This window comes from Neopsephotus bourkii, unplaced genomic scaffold (assembly GCF_033783945.1).
Source record: "Neopsephotus bourkii isolate Nb327-2 ecotype Australia unplaced genomic scaffold, CSIRO-AGI_Nbou_v1 NB_962, whole genome shotgun sequence".
NCBI lineage: Eukaryota > Metazoa > Chordata > Aves > Psittaciformes > Psittacidae > Neopsephotus > Neopsephotus bourkii.
Window position 1 is genome coordinate 819,447 of NW_026901456.1, and position 18,391 is coordinate 837,837.

The window sequence follows — 18,391 nt, forward strand, 5'->3', positions numbered from 1 at the left end:
TACACAGTGTAGGATCCTTTGGTTCTCTTCCTTGATTAAAAACATCTGCAAGGTCTATTTCCTAATTAGCCGGTAGGAGTGCTGAAAATCATGCCATGTATTTCACAGCATGTTAAGCTACTCTGAAGAGCTGTATGTGTTTTTTACCACCAGTCTGAGAGTTGCAGCAGCTCTGGGGTCTGAACGACTAAAACTTTCTGTGTTTTATTCTAGCAGTTTCCAAAGCACAAGAGAAGCACTGCTGACAGCTACCACCTATGTGAAGGGGTGGCTAAGAAAGTCTTTAAGCTCCTTTTGTGTTTTAGATCCCTTTAGCTGCTCAGCCAGAAAATGTGCCTTCTCTCAAGTTACTGTCCTTTATGTGATCACACCATGCTAATTAAAATACAAACTTGTTCTCCACATCTGGCCTTAGATGGGATGCTTATTCCCAACCTGCAGACCCCCGCTTCAGTTTACTCCTTTGTTTTCTGTGGCTGAAGATATACAGGGCTGCGGATTTTTTTGAATTGGATAAATTCTCTCCCAACTAAATCCTGTTCTATACATATTATTTAAGATTCAAGAAATTAAGTAGCCCAAGATAACTGAAAGACTGAAGTTGAGCTTCTTAACTTTTTGTCGTGTGTCGTCCGTCCCCCCCCACCATGATATGGCTTAACTTCTAGCTGTTGTCCAAAATTTGTAGTCTTAATAACATATTCATGTTGTTTACTGGATGGAGCCGGATTTACTCCAGTTGTTTTAGGCTACATTTGGTGTTTAAATCATCAGTTTCAAAGATTGCTTAAGGACTCTGGCCAACGCAGGAGACCCCTGCAGAGGCTGTGAATACTCCTGATCTCTCTCCAGTGTGTTTGCTGGAGGTTAGCATTCACCAGGCAGAACTGGTGGAAGATGAAGTCTGCTTAGACACTGACTGCTGACAGCAGTATGGGTGTGAAGAGTGGTGGGTCTGAGCCCTGGCTGCCTGTTTTTAAGTGTCTGAGTTATCACAGTCTAGCCTGCCAACACCACCATGAGCAGGGTTGGTAGCCTTGCAGTTGTAGCAACTGCATCTTAGACTACCAAGAAAAATCTGAGTTGTGTGATTGTGAGAAAACTCTGCTGTTTGAGTACCTCAGGGTAGTAGTTACATAGCTGAGAAGTCTGCAACAGCATCTAGGCATGTTGCTGATGGCTTATCCTGAGGTGGTCACATGTCTGAAAGATGCTAACACCAAACAGATGTCTGCTTTCCTATTTCCTTTCAAGCATTTCAGAAAGAGAACTGGCTTCATTATTGCTTTATTCTTGGGACATCCAACTTCCTAAATCTACAGTATCCTCTGAAATCCTTTGTTAAGCTTTGCTATAGGCCACCTGCTATTTAGAACTTGGCAAAACAAATACTGCAAGCTGGCTTCTTCTCTTGTACTTAGAGCTTTGTTTTGATTCTGTTCTCATGTAATTTCCTCCAGGCAAACTATTTCCTTTGATTTGGTTTAACTAATACGCTTTTCCTTAATGAGTCCTCCAGTTAGTAATATCATTTTACAGCTGTGTGAGTGATTATCAAATGGAAAGTGTGTATTTCTGGGGTTTGCTTCTGAACAAATAAGGTTGCTGACACATCATAGAGGTTTCTTTCAGTCTGTATAAAAGTATATTATTAAAAAGAAGTTCATTGGTACAGTAATATGTCATCTTTTCACTCTTGCCCTTTATATGGTGAATTGAAACCCAAAGTTTAAAACTTTGATTCAGAGTATTTGGCAGAGACATTTATCAAAATAACATTTTGAAGTAAGAGATGCTCTAGCTTAAAGGAGCTCTTCCTTCTTTCTTCTGTATCAGAAGATACAATGGTTTTGATTTGGTCAGCTATCTGCACCACTGTAAGTTACTGTTCTGGACTCTACTGCTTCTTGAAAAGGGTCATGTATGTTTGTGGTTTGCGTGTGTGGGGAGGAGGGCTGTGTGAATGTTGAATTATTTTGCACTTACTGTGTTGTATAATATATTCATATATTCTATAAATCCCTTGATGCAAGGGGAAATATGGAGACTTTGTGCAATTGCAAGCTCCCAGTACAAAGTACACAGGGTAATGTTGTGATAACTTCCACAGAGAGAAGCAAGTACCATGGTCCTGCCCCAGGAGTCATAAAATGTATTTTATGTGGCTTCTAGCTCATGAATACTTAAACCATGACAGTGAGCAGTGTGACATCTGTGTTAGAGGAGGAGAAGTCTCCAGGCCCATGAAACAGTGAATGTAATACAATGGTGAACTGCATGTGTTTGAGATGTTTGTGCTCAGCCAGCAAAGGTTGATGAAAAGTAATTTATAAATTACTTTACACACACGCTGGAGGCCTAGAAATGCTCTTAATTATTAGCTGCTCACAGAGCCTCAGAACAAAAGGCTTCTCCTCTTCATGAAGACATGAAAGACATTCTTTCAATTAGTAAACATGATTTGTTATCTACTGCCATATAGGATATGCGGTGGTGTTATTCTAGAAAAAACATGGTTTGGTAAAAGTCAAAAGCTGATTTTTTTTCTATAAATCTAAAAAGGGTTTAATAGGTAAAAAGCAAAATGACTTAATGACTTCAGGCTTTATTTTAGACAAAACCAAGGAGATGAGCTCTGTGTGGATATGCAGGACTAATGGTTACTTTGGGAGATGCTGGAGAAGTGGCTCCCCATCCTCTGGTTTCAACAGGGTGTGTGTTTGGGATCATTTTGCATATTTTCTTTATTTCTATTTCTAAAGTCCAACAGGAAAGTTTCCTTTCTTGATGGAGTGGAAAAAAATTCTGAGCATTATTTGTAATGCAAATATTTTTTTGCTATTTCAGTATTCCAAGGCTATGTAAATGGCATTGCTGGAATTGTCTTCTTCACTTCCTATTTATTTTCATATCAAACTTACGTTGTAACTATTTTGAGGTATCACAAAGGTGATGTTAACATTAAAACATATGAAGGACAGGAGAGTTACACACTAATTTTGATCTTTTGGTAATGTGCACATAGGAGAATTCACTTCACACTGCCAGGTGTGAAGCTGTATTCTCTTAGAAACAAGAGATGTTGGACATGTATTTGGAAGGGGGTGGTGAGAGACTTAGCAAGTTGCAACTCTGAAGATTAATACAGGGATATGGGGTGTAGGTGCCCAGGGGCTGTCAGGGGGCTGCAGAGGCCTCTGTGAGGAGCAGCTAGATGCAATCCACCCACCACAGGGCACGGCTGAGTCCTGCAGCCGTGATGGCAGCACCTGGGGGACGAAGGGGAAAACCCTGCCTGGATGTGAGGGGAAAAGTGTCAGAAACCGCCCTGAGAGCACCGAGGGGAGAGAATGAGGATACTCTGCAGCCTGTGAAGAAACTATGGTGGAGCAGGTATTTCTGTGCAGCCTGTGGAGGACCATGCTGGAGCAGATATCCACACTCCATAGATGGTCCCATGCTGGAGCAAGTGGATGTGGTTTGAAGGAATCTGAAGTGCGTGGAGGATCCACGTTGGGACAGGCTTCTGACAATAACTGCAGCCCATGGAGAGGAGGGGAAAACTGCAGAGGAAGGAGCATCAGAGGGGCTGTTACGGACTGACTACAAAACCCCTGCTGGTTTTAACTGGAAATAGAACTAATTTGTTTTCTCTGAGCTGAGTCTGGTTTGGGTTTGGTGGTAACTTCTAAGCCATCTCCTGTCTTCTTCTGAGCCATGAACTTCTCAGTTTTATTCTCCCCTCTCATGCTGAGGAGGGGGAGTGAAGAAGTGGCTGGGTGGGTGTGCAGCAGCTGGCCAAGGTCAACCCACCACACCAGGGTGGCACCAAGCTGAGTGGTGCAGTTGACATGCCTGGGGGACAGAATGCCATCCAGAGGGACCCGGACAAGCTTGAGAAGTGGAGCTATGAAGCTTGAGAAGGCCTATGGCCTTCAGGAGGTTCAACAAGGCCAAGTTCAAGGTCCTGCAGCTGGATCAGGACAACCCCCATTATCAATACAGGGTGGGGGATGAAGGGATTGAGATCAGCCCTGCTGAGGAGTAACTGGGGGTACTGTTGGATAAAAAGCTGTTCACCTCAGAAAGGTGCTGGGGTGGGGGGGAGTTAATGTAAACTTGTGTCAGGAGCTGTACTTACTTTCTTAAGCACTTGGTAGACTTGTAGCCTTTCATGGAGTAATTGGAATAACTGAGTGCTTCTTGTGCTTTGCAGGAATGCTTCTGAATCATGAGGGAATGAAGTGGAGCCCTTTCCTGGGAGGAGAGAAGCTCTTAAGAGAGGGTGTATAGTGAGGTCCAGTCAGGAAGTAGGTAGCTGGGTAGGGGTTGATGTAGGGCTAGTGGTTATTTCACATATTCTCTGGAGTGTTGGTGTTCTTGATACAAGAGAGATCCAAAAATGTATAGAGTTTTTGTTTTGTTTTGTGTGGTTTTGATATGAAACTGTAGAAATACTGGCTAATATTTTCCATCTCACTTGAACAAGAATGAGGTAACTGACAATTATGCACACATTTTATGCTGTCGGAGCTGTATATGGTATTCTTCAGTAAACACCTGCCTTCTAACAGGGATACAATGGAAAATACACTTGTGGATTAATGCAGGTCTCCCCCATTAGAAACAGACTGAGACATTACCCCAGTATAAAACAATGCCTACTGTTTATATAGAACTTCTCACATGTAAATATTATCATGCTATTGTAAGAGAAAAATATTACCATTTTTTTTACAGATGCCAAGGCATGGAGAAGAAAAGATGAATTGCCCAAGGCCACCCACATGCCTAGCCCATTAGTCCCATGCTTTCTTTAGCAGGCAATATCTAATTTGCCCAGTGTAAGGAGGTCTTGAAGTTACTGTTTGTAGCTGCTGATGCACATATGGAATTACAAGTACTTATTGCTGAACTGTCTTTTTTTTATCTTTTTGCAGATCGTAAAGTGTCTGGAATTTCCATTGAAACGGATAACAAAAACGTAAAAGCAGAGGAGTTCAAGGGTACAGTATGAGCATTGCTGTGAATATTTTTAGTATAAATACAATACATGCAAACTATACATACAGAAGCTGTGCAGCTGTTAAGATTGTCTTTGTTTTTCCTGAGCAGTCCAGCTCTTACAATCTGCATTGACTGTGCATTGACTTGGTCTTGTCCCCATTTTCTCCTACTTGATGTGGGGCTGGGCTAGATGCTCCCTAGAGGTCCTTTTCAAACTTATCTATTCTATGATTCTATGACTTGTTTATCAGTCCTTTATCAACCACTCTAACTTCTGCCTGGTTTCATTCTACCAAAAATGATGGGAACTGATAGAAAGGAGAAGCACTAATTATCTTGCACGACAGAGAAGTGAGGGACTAGAGAGAGAAAAATGGTAAGTCAGTTAATTTTCAGTAACTATAATGGCTATTTACATATATATGTGTGTGTCATATGGAAAATTACTTCCAATAATGTGCTAGAGAAGTTAAGGAGTGAGGGAGGAAAACCTGATGTTTTCCGGGTAGGTGAGAAAGGAATCCTAACATTGTGTATGTGAGGTTTGTGGGTTGTGAGGGGGGTTCTTGTTTCTTTGGTTCTTTACATTTGGTTGAAATGGAGAGAGATGGGAATTTGAGACTTGAAAGAACTGTTTGCTGAGCTTTACACTTCATTCATCTGTTCTGAGGTAATGATCAAGTATTTTGGAGGTATCTAAAGCTGTCAGCTGGGCTTCTGTCAAGTATTCTTGTCACTTTTGGAGGGGTAAAACTTAATACATTTAGAGCTCAGGACACGTTAAGAGAGAAGCTCTTCAGGTAATAATATAGCTTGATTAGGCTCTTTTTCTATGATGTATAGCTTGCATTTTGTTCTTTCACTCTTTTTATGGTAAAGTGAGATCAGTTTAACATAGGTCAGGTGCCATCCCAGGTTCTTTTTGTGTAGCAGCACTAAGGGAATGGTGGGGGCTGATAGAGCTATTCAGTTGGATACAACTGATCTGAAATGCATTTTTCTTTTCTTTTCTGACTCCTGTTCTTGTAGAGGAGGGTGGCTGGTCATTGGAACAGGCTCCCAGGCAAGTGGTAACAGCACTGAGCCTGTCAGAGTTCAAGGAGCATCTGGATGACACTGTTAGCCATATAGTTTAAAGTATTCTTGCAAGGAGCAGAGAGTTGGACTCAGTGATCCCTGTGGGTCCCATCCACCCTGAGATATCCTATGATTCTATAACCAAATGATAGCCTTCAGACTAGATGTAAATCCAAGTTAAACATTGCCCAGACTGGTCCAAGATCCCAGATGAAGGGGGCCTATAGGGCTGCTGGGGATGGACTCTTCATTAGGGACTGTAGTGATACGACAAGAGGTAATAGGTTAAAACTTAAACAGGGGAAGTTTAGATTGGATGTAAGGAGGAAATTCTTTCCTGTTAGGGTGGTGAGGCACTGGAATGGGTTGCCCAGGGAGGTTGTGAATGTTCCCTCACTGGCAGTGTTCAAGGCCAGGTTGGACGAGGCCTTGGGTGATATGGTTTAGAGTGAGGTGTCCCTGCCCATGGCAGGGGGGTTGGAACTTGATGATCTTAAGGTCCTTTCCAACCCTAACCATTCTATGATTTTATGGCTTTTCCGAGTCTGGCAGAGCCTGTGCTAATGCACTGCATCCTGTGGACCTATAATGCAAGTCAAGTAGACCTGCTCTGGAAACACCTCTTGCTGACTCTGTTAGTATGGGGGGAGTAGTAGAGGGGAACTATAAGGAGGGGTTTATTATGTTTTGTCTTGCCTGTGTGTGCTCCCTTTCTTCCATGCCATTCCCCTTCTCTGTATAAGATTAGTGGGAGAGCATCAATACTAGCTTTTCCTGAAACAAAAAAATGTGGTATGCAAGAAAGGGGCAACTCATTCAAGACAGAGGTGACTTGTTCAGCTGCGAACTCTTCAGCTGAGCTGCCTTTATGTCAGCTAGTACAGACTAGCTCATGAGACCAGCCAACTGTCACAAGGTCAGTTGCAAGAGCAAGCTGAGCTTGAATGATGGCTTTTCTTTGTTAAAAGGATACAAAAACAAAATTGAAAGGAAACTTTAGCAAATCTTAAGATTCAGGAAGCCTCCACCCATCCACTCAACCTAAAGTCAGGAACCTCAGGTTTCCTGAGTGCACAGCATGTTTTTCGGAGCGGCCAGTGCATGTGTAACGTGTTTCTGGCACAGAATGCCCTCCTGCCTCACTTCTTCTTTCAAGTCTGTCTAGACATTTTTTTCCCCTATGGGAGATCACCAAGGCTACCAGTCTGGCCCCTTGGAAGCTGTGCTTCTCTACAGAACAGACCTGGGAAGTCAGACTCTAAAGGGTGAGTGGGTAGATCAGTTGGTAGCTCTTAATTGCCCTTCAGCTGTGTTTGCTTAGACTGGAAATGAGGGTGCCAGTTAATGCAGATTGACTGTATGTTTGAGCAGTGCCTCCTGAAAAGCTAGACAAGCATTGTCAAAACTATAAAGGCTTTTGATCCTTGATACTCTGGCCTGTGTTGGAAGAAGCCTAGAGGTGGCAAGGTCAATATTGTATTTGTTTCTTTTACAGAAGTTTCTGGGAGATGCTAAATTTTACTGTATTAATAGATTTGGAGCCAGTCAGAGGTGTGGATAAATTCTTCCTCTGATGTTGTCTCCCAACAATTTGTATCAATACCTTGACTTAAGAGTTATTTACGGGGGGGGGGGGGGGGGGGGGGAAGGAAATGTATATTTCACCATGCTTTTACACAGAGAATGGAACTACAGAAACACTGAGTTTATCCCAATAAATACTGATGGTCTTTATCATCATCTCTGTTAGTCCCTATCTGTCATGTCTGTGTGTCTGGTTTTGTTTGTTGCAGCCCTTTTTTCTTGTTACTGCTTTTGCATTGAATAGGTCCTTGATTGGACTCTCACCTTCCACATACCCTTACAATAACTAATGTGAAATTGTAACTAAATATGCAAATTACTTAGGAGAATGTTTAACCCTCTTACTAGCATTTTGTCCACCTGCATTAAGTTTACATTTAAACAGTTAAACTGCTGATGCTGAATTCAGAATGGTAATTCATAAAATATTTACAGGTTCAGAGTACTTTATTAATGGTGGTCTGCTCACTGATAAAAATATTTAAACCGAAAATGAGGGTAGCAATACAGAGTCTGTGCCCATCCAACATGGTCCCCAGCAACTGAAGTTTGATCTGAAGGTCACCGAAGTATGAAAAAATTAATAGATTGTGTGTGTTAATCTGGAGAAGGCCTGATGCCATCACCTTGAGAAGTAGATGTGGCCCCTACTGACTGCTCAAATTCTTTTGAAGAGAGAATATTAACTTCATGGAGTGTGAACGTGTACCAGACACAGTGCTAAAGTCCTCTTTGCATTCTTTTCTTTCTTTTGCCCCTCTAGAGGCTATTCTTAGTTGTAAGCACAAGTTTTCCAAAAGCGTGAGCTTAAGAATAGAATGGAAGAAAATTCAGTCTCAAGGAGTCTCATTTGTCTACTACAACAGTGAATTTACAGGTATAGTACTACAAACTTAGACTAATAGTTTGTGTCACTCTCTAGCATAGATACCGACTCTTTTTTTGGGGAATAACATTAGGAACTGAACAGCTGTCATTTTAAGGGAAAGAATTCTTCCCTGGGGGATAGAGAGGGGAAGAACTTAATATGATCATCAATGATTAGTTATTTTTTTATGAAGTTGAATATAGTAAGACTCAAATGTAAGGAAAATGACATTCCTTGTCATTTTTCAAAAATGAAATTACATTTGGATATAAACTCCCCAAAACTACTGCAAGCTCTGCACTCCTATGCTGCAAAGAGGTTTCTGAAGCCTCCTGTAGAACTGGAGGCTGAGGTATGAATAATGCAGTAATTTTTATATACATAAAATATAAACTCAGCTGTATATTTTAAATAATTTGTATTCTTTTCAGAAGTGGAATTTCTGCTTATATGTTCTAAAAAGGACTTACCTCAGCTTCATATGGGTCTCTGGTACCTTCTACACAATAAATGAAGGTTGAGAAGTAAAATAAAGACACAGTGATTGTGTTGGTTTGTAGAGCTTGCAAGATGTACTGGTCCTGTTGATGAACTTGGGGTTTGGGTTTTTTTCTGCATATATTTAGTTTAAAGAAACACTGGAACTCATGGTTCTGTGTGTGCATATAAATTTACTTTCATAACAACCTGTAGAATGAAAAAAAAACCCACTGTAGGAAGTCTGGCTATATCTTTGCTAAATGCATTTGTTTTTTCTTGCCAAGTTAATACGTCAAATACTTCACTGTGGTCTCACTCACAGTTCTTTCTGAATAGTAGTTAAGTTAGTGATTGCTGTCCCTCTCATGGAAGATAATGTCTTTTTTTTTTTGTCACCTGACTGCAGCTATACATGTTTTCTTGAAATATCTGCAGGAAAAAAAAAAACATTCCACCTTTCAACTAGAAAATATGATGGATCTAGGAGGTTTTTTGTTTGTTTTGGGTTTTTTTTTTAGACCAAATGGACAAGTTGTGGACAGCTCTTACTGTCTTGGGAAGGGGATTACATGTTGCTCCTTGGTGATAGATAGCTAACCGTGAATAAATGAATTTATAAATTGCATGTGATTTCAGAACAAGCCAGTGAGACACAGACATTTGCCATAAGCAAACAGAAACTTCTCTCTGTTCTCCCTTAAAGGTGATCTTCGAGGCCGAGCAGAGATGCTGAATACAGGAATCCGTATTAGGAATGTGACTAGAAGGGATTCTGGGACCTACCGCTGTGAAATCAGTGCAAAGAGCGAAGAGGGGCAACGCCTGGGAGAGGCTACTATTACCCTCACAGTACTGGGTACAAACTTTTTTACCCGGGCTTCTGTAACTGAATTAAACGATAGCAAGGGGTTTTGATGGTAGGATTGTCTGTACGGTGTGTGGCTGCTGGGTTTTTGGGTGGTCTTTGGGCTGGGTTTATAAACACATGTACATATGCACATCCTACAAGGTACTCACAAAAGAGCTTTGCCAAATGCACACTTGTATTGGAAAGAAATATAACTAGGGTTTTGTTGCTATAAGTGTGGGTTTCACTTCTGGAAACTTAGCAAGTATGCTGATCTCTGTATTGCTGAAGGTTCCGGTTCTACTAAAATTGAAGTTGCTCAGTGGCTGAGAATCTGGATAAAATGATCATGGTGTTTGGCACTGGAAGGTCAGCATCTGTCAACACTTATCAAATATTCCTCAGCAGCAGTTCATTTCAATATGCTACAGTCTCCTCCTGATTTTGGAAGGAGAAACTGCTGCAGTGTCTGTGCAATGCCAGCCAGCGAGCAAGCAATCTGTGGTCTTTATTTGCAGAAGAGATGGTGTTGGCTTGGGGAGGGGGGTGGTGGTTGTTCTTTATGGGTTTTCTCTTCATTTTCTTTCCCCATTGGGGATGCAGGGAAGAGAACACATTCTTCTTATATTGTTCCTGGTATTTATCCCCATAGATGAGTGGTAGAGGTTGGTGGATCTCTTATTTTCTCTGTATAAGGAGAAAAGAAAATATTTGCTTTTGTAGTTTCTATATGGTTTTGTTGTATAGTTTTGGATTTTTTTCTATAAAAAATAATTGATCTTTTAAAGTTATAAGTAAAGTCTCAAAATCCTTCATAAAGGATGAGAAATTCTTGAACTTCTGATCAGTTCCAACAACAAGCTACTGAAACTCCTACTTATTCCTCCTTTCTGTTATCTCAACAGCTTTCCCTTTATCAACATGGCATCTTAATTTAAAGTTGAAATCTTTGAGTCCAAAGAAGTGTGTGTGTGTGTTGCTCACAAACCTTTTTTGAAAGTTAATGTGGATTAGTTAGTATTTCACTTGGTTTTCTTTATTTTCACTTCTGATTTTAAACTCAGTCAAGGAAAAAATATGAATACTTGTTAAGGTGTCACCTGTGTTTTTAATGTTCCATGCACGCCTCTTCACTCTTAGCTTTCTTCTACATGGATTCCCGTTACCAAAAAAAAACCCTAAGTTCCATTTCTATTCTAGTACTAAAAATCGGAAAAGAGATGTTTATCTCCGTGGCAGATGGAATGATCACTTCTCCTGCATCTGTGTGTGGGAGTGTTTAATTTATACTGAAATTTAGTGTCCAATTAGTTTTGTTCCTTGGTATTTACGCAATGGCTATGGTGGTGGCCAGTCTTGGTAATTCTTTCTGACAGACATTTTTCAGAACTTCTTTTAATATAAAAAAACACCTTCCTCACTTCTGTTTTTAAGTACTGGGGCAGGGAAGTGGGGAATTGCTGGACTATGGATTCCCTGAGTTATCCCTCTTCTGTGTGAGCAAGAGGCCCCATACTAGGAGTTAGGTACAGCAAACTCTCTGGGGTTGCATGAGGGTGTATAGATTGGAGACAGGATGACACAGCAGATGGTGGTGGAGGCTGGGAGCAGCCATCTTTTTTTAGTAACTCCCAAATTTTGCTGTGCTCTCCAGTGGCAGGACTCTGCCTTCAACCCCTCTCCATCACCTTATTTCATTAACGTGCTTGTTTCTAAGTATGCATGCAAGCGCTCACCTCCTCACCGGGGCTGTCAAACTGTTGTTTTACAGACAGTACTGATAAAACTGTGTAACAAGTGCGATTTCATTGTCCAGTTGCTCCAACTACTCCAGTGTGTGAGGTACCCAGCTCTGCAATGACAGGAACAGTAGTACAACTGAGCTGTAAGGAAACAGAGGGGTCCCCTCCATCTGAGTACCAGTGGTACAAGAACGGTGTTGCCTTACTGGAAAAGACGGGAACAGGCAATGCTAGAGCAGCAAACATAACTTACACCATGAATAAGAAGTCTGGCACTCTGGTAAGTGTAATAACCAACTCTATCATAACCAGCTATCAAGAGGACCAAATTTACTGTTTAATACAATGACACACAAGAGTCTTAACCCAGAAATGCAAGGTCTTTGTTGGAGATCAATGTCATGCTGAAATATGTGCTAACAAATGTAGAAGGTGGTTTCTGCCTTGGACTAATGACAAGCCATAGACACAGGGTGATACATACAAATTGGGTGAGTTACAAGGCTGCAATAATGAAAAATGAGCAGAATACAGAAAATTTATTACAAATTTCACCTTGCCAGTTAGCTACCTAGTGGCAGGTGAGAATGATCTCTCAGTATGTCAACAGAGTTCTATTGGTAGTAGGACCTTAAAATCTGGAATAGCAACTTCATGCACTTTAGTGGGAGTGCAGCACTAAGGGTGAACCTCATCCTCCCCTACAGTGGACCTAAGGTATTCATTCTTGCAGTCCTTGCATTTGCCTTCCAAGAATTGAGTGGCATGGTTAGAGGACTTGACAGTGAAAAGTATTTGATAAATAGGGCAGTTAAGCATTTCTCCACTGGAAGAAGAGAGAAGGTAACATCTGGGGGCAAGGGGAAGGAACGACATGGACAGACAGGGACAGATGCATTTCCCACAGGAAGTTCATGGGTCACGTTTTTGTAGTACATGATTATCATTTGTTAGTTAAAATGAATAAAATATTCTGATTTCAGGGGTTCTGAAATTAGTGTCTAAGAAAATGCACTTTATTGGAACTACTGATACAGTGAAAAAGAATCTCCTCATAGATCCACCCCATCTAGTTAAAATGTCCAGCAAGCAGTCTGTCTTAGACCAGAAGCTGAAGGATCAGAAGTGTGATGAGGGAGCTGAATTATGATACTTTGTTTAAACAAAAAAACAAACCCCTGTTGACATGTCAAATTTTCTATCCCACAGGAAAGTTTGATTTTTAGTTTTTCTCTTCTCCATTCTGATAATGGTTTTGGACACTTTCTCAACAGCTGTTTAACACAGTTACAAAGAATGACACTGGAGATTATTTTTGTGAAGCTTCCAATGGGATTGGATTATCTCAGAAATGCTCAGTGAAGCGAATGCAAGTTGGTATGTGTCAAACAAAATAAGGGAGGAAACCAGTCTTGCAATAGGAATTATTCTATTGTGTGGTACAACTGAGAAGCTAAGAATTGTATCTTTTTGTTTGATTATGGCATCTGGGGGGAGGAATAATAATATGAATTCCTTCTATGTAGATGCTGTGGCTACTTAAAGAATTCCTTTCATACAGCACAAACACATCTCATTGCATTTCACAGAAAAGCAGCTAATTAAGTGCCTTAAAATTATTGCAATAACCAGCCTTTAGGTTGCTAAGCACTGAACTTCCGAACAGCAGTACCCATGTGAAAGTCTTAATAATCCAGATTGCTTTTGTGGAAGGAATGGAGGATGCTGTGCCAGTCCACTGGGTTATTTTCTTTATGAAAAGCCTCCCTTTTCAAATGCATTCATGTGACATCTTAAAGTATCTAACATTTAAACTGAATGACTCATTTATACCTGCCAGAGGAACACTGAAGAAGTCAGTGTAGCTTAAAAAACAAACAAACAAAGATAAACCAAAAGAAAACATGTTGCCTATTTCTTTTCTATGTGCACAGCGTAGCAGGTGAAGTAAGACACTGGTTAAGTAATGAAGAATTTAGCAAGGGCTGCAGAAGCAAAGTTGATGGTCTATAATAACCCAAAATGTGAGAGTGTTTTGGCAAAATATAAAACTAGTCTTGCAGATGGGATAGGAAAGCAGATAGTAACAAATCCTAACAAATACTGCACAGAATTTCATGTCCAAGTATTCCATAGAGCATTTATCCAGTGCTTTCTTAGAACTTAGCTGAAAGTCACTGTATCATGGCTTTTAATACATTTCTGGTCAATTATCCTAGTCAAGTGTCTCACAAGCTACCTAGATAAAATCCCTCTGCTGTGGAAATAAGTCCTAAATTGCTGTCAACCAAAGCACAAATAATGATAACTTCAGAGATAAAATTCCCAACCAAATATTAATGAATGCTTAAAGCCACAATCTGAATTGGTAATTGGACATATAACAAAAACCTGTGAAAGTATTTCTGCCAGTTTATGCTTCTTTCTCCTAAAACAGATGATTGTCTGAACCTCTTGGAGATTATATCAGGAAATGGGCACGAGTCATCCCCTTCAAAATAAAAATGGCTAGGTGCTCTGGTAGGCCAGTGTTGAATTCAGCTTTGGACATAGGATCATAGGATAGTTACATCTGGACTAAAGTATTTGTTGGTCTTTATTGTACTGAATTTTAGAAGCCTTGCTGTCTAAAAATAAAAAAGCACCAAATTTTAAATGACTGGCCTGAAGAGTTCTTCAGGACTGGGAATTGCCATCAGCTGTTTCAGTTATTTCAGGCAAGCTAACAATAGGAAAATGCTTGTTTTAAGACTTTTAAAGATTGTGAGTTATTTTCCCCTAGAGAAATACTACTTGAATGCGTATTTGGGATGGGTTTAATAAGGAGTATGTATCCCTACAAAATTAGTCATTCCCTAATTTTGACCAGAACTAAGCACTTGAAGCATGTCTAGCACTCCTGTCAATGTGGCTGTGATACTGTAGTGCTTTTGGACTGCTTATCTACATTCAAGTGTTACCAGTTGACTTACACAGCTTGGGCCAAAGACCTCCAGTAGCTACAAATGCTGCCTGTAGTAATTAGGGGGAAAACAAATACAGCCAGTGGAAACTTTCACAACTTATAACATTGGACTTCTGTCTTGTAATTCCAGATGACCTCAATGTAAGTGGTATCATCACTGCAGTAGTATTTGTGGCTCTGGTAATGGCATCGTGTGGCCTTGGAGTATTTTATGCCCAGAAAAAGGGCTACTTTACAAGTAAGTAAAATAAAATCACTCTTATGTCAAAAGGAAAAAAGAAAAAAAATAAAGAATCTGCACTTCTGCGGACAGTAATGCATTCTCCTATTCATGAAGGCTCTAACTCCATGGTACTAAAAATCATTACGACAGTAACTCGTTTGATGCTGACATTTTTTCTTCTGCCAACTTCTATTGTAAAAGATACTTAAAGAACGACACGGAGACGTTTGTGCAGTTGCATAAGGTACCACACGGCAATCTAGGGAGAACAAGGAGCCGAACCCTAGGTCCTGGAGCCTCTCTGCTCTAGATTTGGGAGGGAAACCCGTACAAAGTTCACTTTCACACTTTATAAACTGTGAGTGGCTGAGTTCCGACGAAGCGGAAACTAAGTTAACTGGCTCCCTCTTATGGGTTGTGGTGAAAGTGCACGTGAAGAGTTAGCTTTTAGAGCTTACTGCTAAAAGCTCGACACCAAGTTACCCTCTCCTTAGGGTTTACCTTCGTGCAGAGGGGATGCCAAATGTCAGGGTCTGAGAAGGTCCGCTGCCTGCAAGCAACAAGCTAACGGAGCTGCTGTTAGAGTCCATATTCACCTGGAGGTTCATTTACCTTTGAAAGCAAGCTAATCTTTTTCTGTTTAAATTCACACCGGAAGAGACAATTGGTTCATGAACTCCTAGAAGCTGAAGAGCTGAATAAGCTCAGAATAACTATTTCAGAGGACTGTAAATCAGCCAGGGAAACTGCTCTTGTGCTAATTGTTTTTCTTTTTTTCTTTTTCAGAGGAAAGCTCTTCCCAGTAAGTATCCTGATGCAAGGTAGCACACAAATCACTGCAAACTTCACATTTTTGAATTAGTAATCCAGGATGATTGTTTAAGGCCTTTCTTGCATGACTCTTGTGCAGTGGCCTTTTTGAACACTGAAATAAACCTCTGATCCTACACACCAGCTGGTTCCCGTATTAGAACCAGTGTGTTGGTCATAAAATAAATAAAGCATTACTACTGTGATCCATGTGCACAGATGTGTCTTCTTACAGTTACAGTTTAAACCCCTAACTCAGCTACAGGTATGTCTCCTCTTCAAACTAATCTGAACTTCCCCCCTGATTAAGTTTAAACCCATTACTTCAAAATACTGTTATTTATACTGGCCATGAACTAGACAAAAAACATTTCTGGAAGACCTTAAAAGACAAGCTAGAGAAGGTAACTTGACAGTGATTCATGAACATGGCAGCTACCTAAAAGCATTCAATAGATTTGTTCATAAATAAGATTCTCAAAGGGTTAAAACTAACACCAGAAAAGTCACTATTTAACCTGTGTTCCTTTCCTGCTCTATTAACAGGAAGAAGACCAACTATCAATCTACAAGTGAAAAGGCAAGTATTTTGTGTTTAGTGTTTGAACTTTAGAGGTCTTCAAAATTTACTCATCTCTGATGGGTTTGCACATATGAGGCTGCCCTTGACAAACTGTACACACCACCAGTACATGAAGACACCCTCTGTTTGCATTTATAGCTTCCAATTTTTTTTTCTCTCTCTGTTCTATTTGCTTCTTTTATTCTCTTTCAAATGTTCTGGATTATTTTCCAGCTATCAGATAAACTAAACAGTAACAAACACCCTTACACTATTTGGCAGTATCACCTCTAAGCTGCCCACTTAATGCTATTTCTTGTGAAAACGTCCACTCTGCCTTGCTTTTGTCCATTCAGTCAACCAAGGCAATTAACTTTGAGTCCAAATCGGCACTGAAGGAAAGGTTTGGCCTTAGTTGCTTTAAGGCTTGACTGAATACGGAAGCTAAACTTACTACTTCCCCCCACCCCTTTCTCAGTGAGAGAAACTGCACATTAATTGCTCCAGCTTTTCAGATTGATGCAAGAATGAAGCTCCAAATAAAAAACTTCAACTGGAGCAACTTAATTTTATTATCTGTAATTTAAGGTTACATTAATAGCCTTAAAAGGTCATTGAACAACACCCATTTCTTTAATCAAAACAGAACATACAAAACAGCATAAGCTTATTCCTTCACCTAATACATATGAAACTTCCTGAGGCCAGCTGCCTGGCTGCTTTGAGTGAGAGGAGTAAACTTTGAAGAGCTGTGGTATCTGTTTACCAGTATTAATGCAGCGCTTAGGAATCAGATGCTCTACAGAGCTGTTTGATACTTGTAGTTCTTAGTAAGTTACCTCTGTGTAGTAGTGTATTGTGTAGACTTCCCTTACACTTTAACTAACAGTGCTTCAGGCATGCTGTTTTTCAAACTTGGTGTCCTAGTTTCATCTGAAATGTACACTCAGTATTAATTTGGTTAAAATCCTTGAACTATTACTTATGTTAACTTTTTTGCTTCATTTAGGATTTCAAGCATACCAAGTCCTTTGTTATTTAGAAGATTTCTGCCTCTGTGAGGGACAACAAATGACTACTTGTTATACAAAAGTATCAAAGGGATCTTTTGACCTCTACTCTGTAAATAGTTTCCATGTACTACATGCTGAAAATAGAAACTGCCAATGTTCAGATCCAGTCAACATACTTGTGATTGCTTCTCAGGAGCAAAAAGAAACCCCAAACTGCACAAGCCTCCCACTCCCAAGACCACCAAACCCCCTTAACTTAAAGATAGAATTAAATTTAATATACAAGTCAACATGTGTGAAGACTTCTTGAGCAACCTGGTCTAGTGGCAGAGGGGTAGAAACAGGTGATCAATAAGGTCTCTTCCCTGACAAACCATTCTATGATTCTCATTTTGTTCATGTATACATGCAGCGATACTGGATTCCCTCTTCCAGCCTGCAACAGTGCACTCAAGTAACTTTCACTGCTGATCTTGCTACTGCTACTTCTCCTACCTATGTCTCCATCATTGTCAAGGGCTCAAACTCTCCTGCAATTCTGGTATCTTAATACCTTGACATTGTATTAGGTTTGCCAAAGTCATCTGTAAGACTAGAAATAGTTGTGCAGACTTTAAACTCACTATCCTGACAGAACAAAGCATCCTGTAATTTAGTCTGAACCAGTGGTTCATTGTCTAATACAAAATGCCTACAGCTTTTCTTCCACAAAGCAGTCTCTCACTTTCACTGTAGACTGCATATGTAATTTCATTCTGAAGAAAATTCATGCCAGTATAACTCAGGCTGTAGTATCTGGATCCTAGTTGCTGAAGTGTCACAAATAAATAGTTGCTCTGAGCCTAAAGTGTTTGTGTCAATAGTTAAATTATTAAAATTTAAATCTCACAACCTCATTAACAGGTGTCAGCTGCTTCTGTAAGAACACTTCACCTGTAAAATTAGTAGACCTTGTGCCTAAAGTTTTGGCTCTGTAGGTCCATCCCATTTAGGGTTCATGGGATTTTTTTCTGCAGAAGCTTTCTGTATGTGATCAACTCATAAAAACAAGTAGCTCCTTCTCGATGTGTCATTAACAATGTTAGAACTTCTCGGCACTACAACACAGTTTTGCAGTTAATACTAAGAAATACTACTCAGCTGCCTCAGTCACCTGAAGATCACAGCTAACTGCGCTTACAGTACAGTTAAGAAATGATTCACACTTCTGAAA

The 18,391-nt window shown here is 40.2% G+C and overlaps 1 protein-coding gene across 2 annotated transcripts in view; it reads left to right on the top strand.

Annotated features, from left to right (window-relative positions):
• JAM2 (junctional adhesion molecule 2) overlaps positions 1-18,025 on the top strand; it is a 33,689-nt gene extending 15,664 nt beyond the window's left edge. The window contains exons 2-10 of one of the 2 annotated variants that reach the window (XM_061358988.1): positions 4,941-5,006; positions 8,432-8,545; positions 9,720-9,872; positions 11,680-11,885; positions 12,880-12,982; positions 14,701-14,808; positions 15,580-15,614; positions 16,150-16,183; positions 17,175-18,025. In XM_061358988.1, the coding sequence (XP_061214972.1) occupies positions 4,941-5,006; positions 8,432-8,545; positions 9,720-9,872; positions 11,680-11,885; positions 12,880-12,982; positions 14,701-14,808; positions 15,580-15,599 (770 nt within the window). In that variant the 3' untranslated portion in view covers positions 15,600-15,614; positions 16,150-16,183; positions 17,175-18,025. The remainder of the gene's footprint in view (positions 1-4,940; positions 5,007-8,431; positions 8,546-9,719; positions 9,873-11,679; positions 11,886-12,879; positions 12,983-14,700; positions 14,809-15,579; positions 15,615-16,149; positions 16,184-17,174) is intronic. The other variant, XM_061358987.1, reaches the window with a different exon arrangement.
• Positions 18,026-18,391: the final 366 nt, after the last annotated feature.